The sequence below is a fragment of the Rhinatrema bivittatum genome, chromosome 1 (assembly GCF_901001135.1).
Source record: "Rhinatrema bivittatum chromosome 1, aRhiBiv1.1, whole genome shotgun sequence".
Classification (NCBI taxonomy): domain Eukaryota; kingdom Metazoa; phylum Chordata; class Amphibia; order Gymnophiona; family Rhinatrematidae; genus Rhinatrema; species Rhinatrema bivittatum.
This window is the reverse complement of record NC_042615.1, coordinates 268165117-268177520: the sequence shown is the minus strand read 5'-3', so window position 1 is coordinate 268177520 and position 12404 is coordinate 268165117. Positions and strand designations below refer to the sequence as shown.

Genomic DNA, 12404 nt, shown 5'->3' with positions numbered 1-12404 from the left:
TAACTAGGATTTGAGGTAATTCCTAGTGCTGACAAATTTTTCATGTGGCAGAAGGCAGGGGTCAGAGGGGCCCAGGGAGATTAGGTCAGACCAACCAGGTAAGCTTGCACCCTGCAGGTTTAGCACCAACCACTCTCCTGTACACGCGATTCAGAAAAAAAAAACTAGTCAAATTAGGGCCCGCAGTAAAAAGAGGCGCGTCCCTAGTGCCTCTTTTTGGAGAGGAGCGGCGGCTGTCAGCGGGTTTGACAGCCGACGCTCAGTTTTGCCGGCGTCGGTTCTCAAACCCGCTGACAGCCACGGGTTCGGAAACCGGATGCCGGCAAAATTGAGCATCCAGTTTTCGAGCCACGGGCCGATTTTAAATTTTTTTTAAATTTTTGATTATTTTTAACTTTTGGGACCTCCGACTTTTCTGTACACTTTCCCGGTGCCGAGAGAAATTAACGCCTACCTTTGGGTAGGCACTAATTTCTGAAAGTAAAATGTGCGGCTTGGCTGTACATTTTACTTTGTGAATTGCGCGGGAATAACTAATAGGGCCATCAACATGCATTTGCATATTGCGGGCGCTATTAGTTTCGGGGGGGAGGGGTTGGATGCGCGTTTTCGACGCGCTATTACCTCTTACTGAATAAGGGGTAAAGCTAGCGCGTTGAAAACGTGCATCCAACTGTATCGGCCTGAAAGTGACTAAAATTATTCTTACATCCAAAAAATTATGTTCTAGAAAACCTTACAAATTTAAAGGGAGAAGATTTTCTTTCTGTTTTTCGAGTCAGTCAGGACTCTCTTAAATGCTCCTCTCCTCATAAGCCTGTCTGAGTGTGATTTGAAAACTAACTCAAGGTGCACCTCAGTGTTGTAGCAGCATACCACAAAAACACAGTGAGGATTCCTATATCCCAGCAACATAAGTCACCAGATTTTTGAAACACCTAACTCATCTAAAACCCCAAATTAAGGTTACGCCTACTCATTGGAACCTAAACATAGAGTAGCTCGGGTCATGAAATCTTCTTTTGAGCCTTTAGCAAAGGAATATCTAAAATATCTTTTCTGGAAAGTTTTGTTTTTGATAGCTGTAACTTCTGCCCAAAGAGTAAGCGAGTTGCAAGCACGCCTCTCATTTTTTTCCGTACACCCAGTTTTAAAACTCATCCTAACTTTTTACCAAAAGTGGTCTCTCCATTTCATTTGAAACAGTCCCATGTACTACCACTGTTTTTTCCTGAGACCACAAACAATTAAGAATGGACAGACTCTTCATACTCTGGATTATAGAAGAGCATTACTAGTCTATCTGGAAAGGACAAAATCCTTTTGAACGTCCTCGCAGCTGTTCAGCTTCTTCAGCCCAGCCAAGCAAGCGATTTCAGTTCCAAAAAGAACTCTTTACACTTAGCTTTTTGATTGCATCACTTGCTGCAATGCTCAGTCAGCACAACAACTCCAAAGTAAAGTGAAAGCTCCTCAACCATTCAGAGCTGCCTCAGCCTCCTCAGCCTGTCTTCACTCTGCATCTACAGAAACGATTTGCAAGGCTGCCTCCTGGTCTTCTGTCCATACCTTCACTGCTCATTACTGCCTAGACAGTTCTTCACATCAGGACAATTTTGGCCAAGCACGTCTTGTTTAATTCCTTCAGCTCTCCCACCAATCACTACATCATACAGGTTGCATGTTTTCTTTCATTACTGATATATAAAATATAGCAGAAAATGTTCATGCAGCTGTTGGCTTGAGAGTCCCCACTTGTGTGGCTGATTTTTGTCCTGCTTGTCCATGAAAAATGCAAAGTTCCTTACCTGTAGCATGGGTTCTCCGTAAGCAGCAGGACAAATCAATTGCACAATCCCACCCTTCTCCCCTTAGAATTTAAGGTTGACAAACACGGAAGAGACGCACAGCAGCAGCTGCTGTGCGGTAGCCCTCACACATGCTCAGAAAACTAAAAGAGCTTTTGTGACTCAGTGCCATCGGATGATATCGCCCACTTGTGTGGCTGATTTGTCTTGCAGAGAACACCCGTTACAGGTAAGCAACTTTGCTTTAACTCTCTGAGGTGAAGAGAGATTCTGCCAAGAGTTTATCCCAATTCAGGGGGTATCTTGCTTGTCTAATGCTGCAGGGTGTAAACAGAGCTTCCCACTGGATAGTTTTAATACAGATTTTGGAGGAGGGGCTGAAACAGATATCACTGTTGTTTTGGGGCATTGAGGGTGAGATAACATTGCCAAACAAGTGTATATGTTCAGAAGTACCTCTTCTTCAAGCCCATCTCCATGTCATTTCTCTCATGTTTGCAGGATGCCCGCCATGCTGCAGAGGAAGAGATCTACACAAACCTGAACCAGAAAATAGACCAGTTTTTGCAACTGGCAGATTATGACTGGATGGCCACGGAATCAAATGGCCGTGCCAGTGATTACCTGCTGGATCTCATTGCCTTCCTGCACAGCACGTTTGCAGTATTCACACACCTCCCTGTAAGTGATGACAACTTGTTTGAGAAAAAAAAAAAACCGAATTGTTAAAATGGATAAATTCAGTCTGCTTTTCTTAGATTTATGTTTTATTACTTGCAAGCAGGTACCATGAAATGAACACACAAATGCTCTGAACATAAGCAAAGGTCATGATAAGGGCATCCCCTTTGTTTCTGTTTTTGCTTCAGGATTCTTCTTACAAATACAGACTTGGGAGCTTGAAAAATGTACCTAACTGAAAAATGTGTGTTAAAACTAAATATAAATGTGTTACTGCATGTAGATAGATTATATAGTTTAAATTTCAGTTTCAGTCTGTTACCAGATCAGACCCAGAGGTGAGTGGTGTGATGAATACAATTAACCTTTTTTTGTTGTTGATATGTGAGAGTAACAGGCTATTTAACAAACATTGTGGGAGGCATGAATTAGATATTACACAGTGTTGTTGGTTTTCTGCATATAACCCACAGCATCGATGAATGGATGCTACAAGAGAAACTTGCACTGAAAGTGTGTACATTACATTTTGAATAAAATTGCAATAGGTTAATAGTGTACTTTTGATTAAAGCTAAGCTTACCCTGTGCAATCACTATAAACACCAGCTCTACACAGGCAATGACAGTTCCTCTCTGTCCTAACTTTCCGTAGATTCTGCACTGATCTATACGGTTCATGTCACTTGTAAGCACCCAGCAAAGTTACATGTATCCACCACAAAGTTCTGTGTAGTTTTCTTCAACTTTAGACTACATAAAAACTTTGGGGCCTGATTTTCAAAAACTGGGCTTTATACGTTGAAAAATTTACTTTACCCGTGTAAGTGGGCTTTTGAAAATTGCTATAATATAAGCCATTGAATTGTCGATAGGTTTTACCTGCGTTAAGTGCACTTAACGCGGGTAAATCTTTTGTGAAAATTGCTACTATAGTCTGTTGCACTTGGACAGGGCTTAATTTCTATATGTAAAGGAAGTAGAATTGTGTAGTGGGAGAACGAGGGGCATTGAGGAGGGGGAGGCGGAGTGGGGAGCGTGGAGACAGGGCAGGTGTGGCCTGTGTGAGGGAGAAGGGCTAGGGCCGGGTGTGATCTCTATCCTAAACACACTCACACATATATGTGAATGCACCCAGTAGCAGCAGAAGCACTAGGCGTAACAGGCTTTTCATCTTCTAGCTCTTCGATCTTGGCCATTCTCGCTCATTGTCCCCTCAAGCGTGCCAGCAAACTGCACAAACATCAAGACCATGTGGCTGCTAGCATCTCAGGGTAAGCAGCTCTAGAACACTCTACTCTGCTTCCTTTTGAGGCCTGGGGAGCCAGAAATGTTCCATGCCCCCACCAGCCTTCCTCCTTTTCTATAGGGGGAGCCAGAGATGATTTCCACCACCGGCTTGAGTACTGGTAAAAAAAAAAAGGTGGCAGAAGGCCATTCTGGGTTGTTCTGCCAGAAATTAAGCCCTGGGTAACACAAAAAGAGGTTGAATTGGTACAGGTTTGAAACTTGTGAGCTGTAGTGCTAATCATCAAGGCTAGGGTTGAAGCCTTAACAACTGGTACTGCTGCTCATAAGTTTCAAGCTTATACTAATCCAACTTATTTTGTACTTGTTTGCTCTACAGTGTCCGCTTCAGTATCCCTATAGAACAGGAGGGAAAGGGTTTAGTTTAGGGAGCAGAGTTGATCTTCTCTGCCCTGTCTGCTCTGAGCTGTGCTCCTCTCATCCTCTTCCCTGTAGGCTACCCAAAGAGGAGGGACTGGAGCAGAACACCCCTGCTGCTCTGGCTCTTAAGTCTGAAAAGACATGGTGGAACTGCATTCTAGGCTGCTCCCCCCACAAATTAAGACCTGCATTTACATGCATAACTGCTTTGAAAATTCAATGTTTTTGTTTTAGGCTGGCTCAGTTACAAATGCTGCAAACTGTAATACAAAGGACTTGGGTTTAGTAGCCAGACCAGGACTCTTTCCCTGGGCTGGCTGACTGGGGGTGCTGTATAGATAGCATTCAAGCCTCTTGTAAGGGGTGAGGAGTGGGGATAACTTTCACGCGTCACTTAAGCCTAGATTTACCAAGCCGTGATAACAGCTACATCACACGTTAAATGCTGTATATTGTGTGATATAGCACAATGTATGTCGTGTAGCAATACAGAAATGTTAAGTAGTAGTAGTTGAAAAAAAAATCAGCCCTATTATTTTATTGCATTTGAGGGAGGTGTAATTTTGCATTTTGATTGGGGGGAACAGGGAGGTTGATGGGGGGATTATTGGAGTGGATGGGGTTGTGCTTGGGGTAGGGGAATGCTTTTAACACCTAGGGGAGGGGGTTGGGAAAGGGGGTGGGGCATCACCACGCATTATCATTGAGTTTTATTTTGGATATTTTGGATCCCAAGCCGCCTCTCCAGGCAGCGGGTGGGGGTGGGAATTTGTCACTTGGAAGGTGAGAATTTAGGGGCTCGGGCCCTTTATCGCGATGGTGGCCCTCACTGAGGTGAGTAGCCATCATGCGAGTAGGCCTGTTTCAACGCATGCTTTTTGGTTGCATGTTTTTCCAGCAATCAAAAATTGTGCAGCGCAACCACTATACTACAATATTTTATACGGGAGGGGTTCTTCCCCCTGATCTTTGACCCTTCCTGCATTAAAATATCTCAGCTTTGTAAGTCACTTCTTTAGTGTTGACACAAAAAAGCCAGATTTAGGGTCTATATTATTCAAGTTCCAAAGGGATCTATGATTTGTGGCCTCTGGCCCAGTGACTGACACTGTGATGACTAAGCTAAGGTGAGTAGGGGTTATGAAAAACAGAGGAAAATCTTTTACTGTTTGCTTAGAGGAGGCTGAAGATCAGCTGTAATTTTTGTCTTCTTGCTATTGTTGACGAAGGCATCTTTTGTGGGTGAAAGCTATCAAAATAAACCCTATTTGGCCTGTTCCTGATCTGCACTGTTTTCACCCTCCCCAGGCCAACACAGTGCAGTATTTCCGCTCTATAATTATCAAGTAGTAGTTTTCCCTATCAAATTAATTTCTGCTTTTCCTAGCATGTAGCCAGATGGACTCAGAACGAATGGGTATAGTATGCTCGTGCTAGCATACTATACCCATTCGTTCTATACCCATGCTTCTAATTGCACTGCTAACAATATATAGCTTATACCGCAAAAATAACATTTCTCAGTGTTATTCCTTTTAATCATCAGTCTCTCTGAATTATGTGTTTATTTGAATGTTTGTTATGAATGTTTTTAAATAAAAAAGTACATATCTAGTATAAATCTTGTCCATCTGCCTGACACAATTCCTATGTTTTGAATATATTTGCCTCAATGGAATCTTCTAAAGTTTCTGGACAACAAAACTGGACATCAACACTTATTCATGATTTTCCTTCACAATGATACAAATAAATTGTTATATGCAAATAAATGTTAATTTGCCAATTGATGAAAACCTGGAAAGTGAAAACCAATCAGATCTCTCTCATTTAACACCATGCCATTCTCTCTCTTCCTTCAAGCTTTCTGGCACTACTTCTAAGAAAAATAGATTCATTATTGTACACAATAGTTTAGTTGAGCTTCAGAATCACCACCCCTTTTGGATAATGGAACACTTTCTATAATAGTCCTTCGTAAATCTGTAAAGGAGTGTTGTTGCAATATAAAATGCTGAGCTAATGATGCTTGTATCTTCTTTGTATTAATGAATCTCTAATGTTTCCTCAGGCGTATCCGAATAGTTCTCGCCATGCGCCACACATATACTTTGAGACAGGGACATTGTGTGGCATAAATAGCCTCGTCAATGAAAAGTCTTGTGTTTACCTTACGTGTAATGATGTGTTTAGTGTCCAGATGCGTTCAGATTCACAAAAAACGAAAAGCATCCTTAAATATATCAACAAATCCCAGGCTTTAATATCTAGTATTTGGAAACACTGGTATATATTAAAAATGCATTCTATTTTTCAAGGAATAGTAAAGAATGTATTGTTCAAACAGCACTTCCACAGATTTTGCCTCCTATATTTTTAAATCAGGTGAAGCATAAGCAATGTCAACAATGTCATGTGTGCCCAAATGTGTCCATGCTGCTATCTCAGGAGCAACATGGACACATCCGGGCACTAAGCACAGTATTTGCATGTAAGGTAAAGATAGACTGTTCATTGACGGGGGTTATTTACGCCATACAGTATCCCTGTCTCAAAGTATATGTAGAATGCACGAACTATTAGGGTACGTCTGAGGGAACATTGGAGTTGCATTAATAAAAAGAAGATACAAGGTTCATTAGCTCAGCATTGTATATCACAGCAACACTGCTTTACAAATTTTTAATGGACTATTATAGAAAGAGTTTCATTATCCAAAAAGATGGTGATTTTGAGGCTCGACTAAATTATTGCAAACAATGTTGGATCCTTCTTCTTAAGAGTAGTGCCAGAAGGCCTGAACGAAGAGAGAAACTAGCATAGTGTTATAAGAGAGCAATCTGATTAGTTTTCACTTTTCAGATTTCCACCAATTGGCAAATAAATATATATTTATTTGAACTCTGCATTCTCATTGGTTCTTCAGTCAATACCCCACTATCGGACCGATACAGTAAACCTCGCGGGAGAGCCAGCGTGCGCCCGCTCTCCTGACACGCGCCCAGGCCACTCTCCTGGATGCGCGATTCACTAAGCCAAGGCATGCAAATTAGGGCCCGCAGTAAAAAGGAGGCGCTAGGAACACTAGCGCGTCCCTAGCACCTCCTTATTGACAGAAGCGGCGGCAGTCAGCGGGTTTGACAGCCGACGCTTAATTTTACCGGTGTCGGTTGTCGAATCCGCTGGCAGCCACGGGTTCAGAAAACGGACGCTGGCAAAATTGAGCGTCCATTTTCCAACCCACGAGCTGCGGTCAGATTTATTTTTTTTTAATCTTTGGGGCCTCTGACTTAATATCGCTATGATAGTAAGTCGGATGGTGTACAGAAAAGCATTAACGCCTTTGGCAGGCGTTAATTTCTGGAAGTAAAATGTGCGGCTTGGCTGCACATTTTATTTTCTGTATCGTGCGGGACTAACTAATAGGCTCATCAGCATGCATTTACATGTTGCGGGCGCTATTAGGTTTGGGGGAGTTGGCCGCGCATTTTCCATGCGCTATTACCCCTTACTGTATAAGGGATAAAAGTAGTGCGTGGAAAACGCGTGTCCAAACGGGGGCTAACAGTGCGCTCGGCGTGAGAGCATTTTACTGTATCGGCCCATATGTTTATAACAATTTGTTTGTATCATTGTGCTGGGAAGGTATGAATCAGCATATGTCCAGTTTTGATGTCCAAAAACTTTTGAAGACTCCCCAAGGCAAATGTAATCATATTGCAGGACCTGTGTCAGGCAGGTGGACAATATTTATTCAGAATACGTACTTTTTAAATAGGCATTCATAACACAAATAAAAAACCCATATAATTTAGGAAAAACTCTGAGAACTGTGTGTTTTGTTGTAGCACTTGGAGTTTGAGGATTTTTGTGACTTTATTTTCCTGATGCCCTAAATAGGTTTGTGATCTGATCTGGCATGTTATTTGACCTATATATTTAGTTTAAAAAAAAGTGCTGTATCTCAAAATTTTCATGTAGCCAAGTTGTAGATGCTTGTTGCTGATCTCTGGATCAGCAATGATTCCATCTCTTTCACTGGTGCAATGAAAATCCATAACTTTAGCTGTATATCATAGGCAATGTATCACCACCCCCCTCCACTCACACTCTCTCCAGGTACTAGCTGCCCACACCTTTATCTTCAATCACTGAGCATTCCATCTCCAAGGTGCTCCTGGACTTCATTAGGAAGGAAATTTCCCAAATCTGCCTCAAACTGGATAAGCCTACATATTGAAGTGGAAGAACAGAATAAAGTTCAGAGTCTGCTAAACATTGCTCAAGATTCCCTTGGATTTATAATTGCCCATTCTTACATTAGTCAATTAAAACACACAAATTAAAACATTAAGGAGAAAAAAAGAATTCTGAAGGAGCAACATGGGAGTCCACTGTGTCGTTTTCTGTGCTCGTGTGCAGGAGAGGTTGGGTTTGTTTCCAGGCCTAGGCTCTGGGCCTGCTCTATGGGCTGTCCAGAACTGGAAATGCTGCAAAAGTATCATGGTTAGTCCCTCAGAGGAAATGAGAGCCAAGTAAGAACCCACTGGTGAGCTGCTTTTAAACTAGCTGCTTCCTACCTCCTCAGATACAAGACATTGCTGGTGTTTGTGGGCATGCTTGATAATTTTAAGGTAAAGCATTAATAAATTGGAAGAAGGAGAGTGGACTTGCAAAAGAGGATCTTAAAAAAAAAAATTCTGAGGGAGAAATCTTTAATGGAGCAGGAGCTACTCTGTGGCCACAAATGTAGCATATTACTTTGCCTGTCAAAACAGCTGACCAAACCAAAATCTGGCAAGCATATTTTGTAATCATCTAAACACAGGGACAAAAATAACTCATAAGGTTCTCTTGAAGAGAAAAATAGCATGGAGAAGTTTTCTTTTCTGTGTCTCACCTTTCAGAGAGCCAATCATGCGTCAGATGTCTGGCGCTACGAAGCTCTGGAATTGGTTGCCGGATGAGACCTTGTATTACAGGGTTTGGGTCCAGGCAAGCCTGAATCATTACCTAATATATAGATTTCCAAAAGAAAGCAGCAAGCAAAGTGATTTATGAGATTGTTGCAAGTGATTTGTCATTGGTTGGGGAGGAGGGAGGGAAACGAAAGCAACAGAAAAACTTCAAGATTTCCTTTTCAAATAAATCGGAACCATTTGGGAAATAAATAAAGGTTGTTAGCCAGCCAGTCTCAAAAGCTGAAGTAGTTTCTTTAGAAATCATAATACAATAATGTGGTAAACAGGATTTCTCCTTTTTTTTTTTTCCTTAATAAAAATAGTAATATTTCTCCCCACAGGTGTTGCACATTTAGCATTCTAAAGGCGGTAGTGTTTCTCCTCCTTCCCACCCCCAACCACCCTGTGATGATGATGATGCTCATGCTCTTCTTCCACATTCCCTTTCTCTCACACTGTTGGTGCAGCTTTTCAGTTTCCCCTACCACAACAAAGGATGGAATAGACGTCAGTCACTTGGTGATACTTCTAAACCACTCATACCTGGTGCCCCTTAGGGTGTCTACCTTAACGTCCGTGACCTGCTGCTTCCTACTTCACCTACCCGTCCTCGTGATATTGTTCCACACTCTTTTTCAGTGTGTGCTATAGCTGTAGAGGATGAATGTTGGCAGTGGGAGTGGGGTCAAAGGTGAAGAAGGAAGTACACTGGCACCAGAAGGGAGGTGTGAGGGTGGAGCATCGACATTGGGGGAGGAATTGAGCAAGGAAGGAGGATGGCACCACAGTTGGGATGGAATGGCTAGAAGAGGCGTGTTGCGGCGGGGAGTGTAGAGTAAGAGTGTACAGGTTGCCTTCCACACTTTGCTCCCTCTTACCGTTCCCACTTAGCTGTAGCATCAGGCACAGAACTGCAGCTGCACTTTTCTTTCTGCTTATTTAGGCAACGGACAGATACAGGGAACTCTTTCTTTTTTTTTTTTTTTTTTTTTTTTAAATAATAAAGATTCAACAGCCCAAAAAATGAAGTAATGATTTTGTTTTACTGACCAGTGCTAGGAGTCCACAATTAATCCTTGTGCAGGGAATTGTCATAAATTTGGGTAAAAAGTGAAAAGGCTTTTTATTAGTTTAATGACTCAGGTGATAAGTGTAAAGGTTTCTGAACTTTGCGGCAATACTACCTTGTCAAAGGATGTGTTTTTGTTTTTGTTGCTGTTTGGAGTCTTATCTGTAAGAAAGGTAAGGTTTAGATTCAACTGGATGGAGAGGCTGATGTCTGCTTCAGTAAGCAGAGATTAAAGGAAGAGTAGGGGAAGGACTATCAAATGTGTGACTTTGAGTTTCTCTGAATGTCTTGTGACTTGTGCAGATCTACTGTTTGTTTGGTTTAAGTGTGAATGCCAGAAAGAGCAAATGAGGATCTAACACAGTGCCTGTGGTGCGTGGATGATATCCCTGCTGTCAATGAGAGAAGGAGAAACTAGCTTGGTCAAATATTCAGTGTATGGCAAACTATTAGCATGGAAAATCCCAAAGGAGTTTTATTTAGGAAAATAACTGGCCAAGTGCATCTGACTCAGCCCATCTGGTGTGACATTCTTATGAGGGGAGCAGTGACACGCTCTGATTTCTGACAAGTAGAATAATGTTATTTCAGTATGTAATAAACCTATTTACAAGGAAACTCCAGTAGGGTAAGTATACTAAGTACTCTAGTGGGGAGACAATAATATTTAGTTCTCCTTTGTCTATGCTACTACACGATTCATCTGTTCTAGACCCCCAGAACTGACCATTCCGAGCTACATTATGTATGATCTCTACTCCCAAGCACCTCCACCACCACGGTCATGCATACCAGTGAGAATCGGAACTAAAATAACTCCTTTTCTCAATAAAGCAAGAATCAGCTTTATCTCCATAGTATCCCAGGCCCCAAACATCCCTAGGAAACTTGACTCAAGAACCAAACTGGGACTTTTCCTATGGGAATGCACATGCACAGCACTTCCACTGGGCTGGCTAGACTGTTCCATTTTTTAATATATAGAGCCACTTCATTACCAGTTCAACCTTCTTTCACTTCGATATATTTTTATCATTTTTCAACCAGGTCTCTCAGATGCTTGATGTGGTTTATATCTTCATTTCGTCCATTTGCTCCAATTCACTGATCTTATTTTTTTAGATTTCTGGAATTTGTATATGCACTGCATACATATTGATGGTAACTTTTAAAGAAACACAAGGGCGCCCATACATGCTGGAATTTTAAATCATGTGCACATTTACCTGCGTATGAATTTAAATATGCCTAGCATGCGTATGTGTGCTCCTAATTTTAAGTGGTAACTCAAGCAAACGTACTGTATCTACCTTAGGGCTTTATCGGCTTTTAACGCACGCAGATAAGCAGATTTTAAAACATGCTCGCGTGAAGGACATTGCTGGTTTTCCTAATTGGTCCGCCAGTGTACCCTGTCTGTCTTGAGGTCATCCATACCCCTCTGGTTCTTCAGCCTGCACTCCCCCCCCCCCACCCCACAATTGATCCAAACCCTTCCCCCTGGCGTGTTAGACCTAAACAGTGATTTCTGCAAACTTGCACATCATCAGGAGCAGCAGTAAATATATGAGGCAGACAAGCCGCTGTGCATTGCAGCCACCAAATTTAAAATACAGATTTACATGCGTAACTGTTGGGCCACCTTCTGCTCCCTCTTTTTTTTCCCTTATTTTTACTCTCACGTATATACGCACATAATTTTCGGCTTTTAAAATGTGTTGCTCGCGCGTGGTACAGATACTCATGTAAATGGGCCTTTTAACGCGAGCAACGCTTTTAAAATTGACTCCTTTATTTTTATTCCTGTCTGCAGCCTGCTCACTTTAACCACCGAGGGTGACTTTAAAACAAATATATTTGTCTGTTCTGCATTTATCTCCACATGAGCTCCTGAGAGTCTTCCACTCCATAAAGATATTGTTTTCCTGCTTTAGCAATATCTTTTGGAGATACTTCATTCTGAATCATTCATTTTTTAGAGACCATCAGCTTTCTATTTATTAAATCATGTAGCCCACTACCTCCTATAAATAGTTTGATGCAGCTAACACTTTAATACACATATTAAAACATTTAAATCACATACTGCATTGATCTTCCTGGATCTAGTTCTGAAAACTGCCCTATATGCTTTTTAATTGTTATATCAGCAGTTTGGTTCCATTCTTGTCAAGGAGGATCCCATCCTATCAGCATAGTTATGCCTGTCCCACAAAGG

General features: G+C 41.7%; 1 protein-coding gene across 1 annotated transcript in view; it reads left to right on the top strand.

Annotated features, from left to right (window-relative positions):
- EXOC6B (exocyst complex component 6B) overlaps nucleotides 1–12404 on the top strand; it is a 1306513-nt gene that overhangs the window by 696881 nt on the left and 597228 nt on the right. Inside the window, 1 exon segment of the mRNA XM_029594539.1 lies at nucleotides 2310–2489. Within this exon segment, the coding sequence (XP_029450399.1) occupies nucleotides 2310–2489 (180 nt within the window).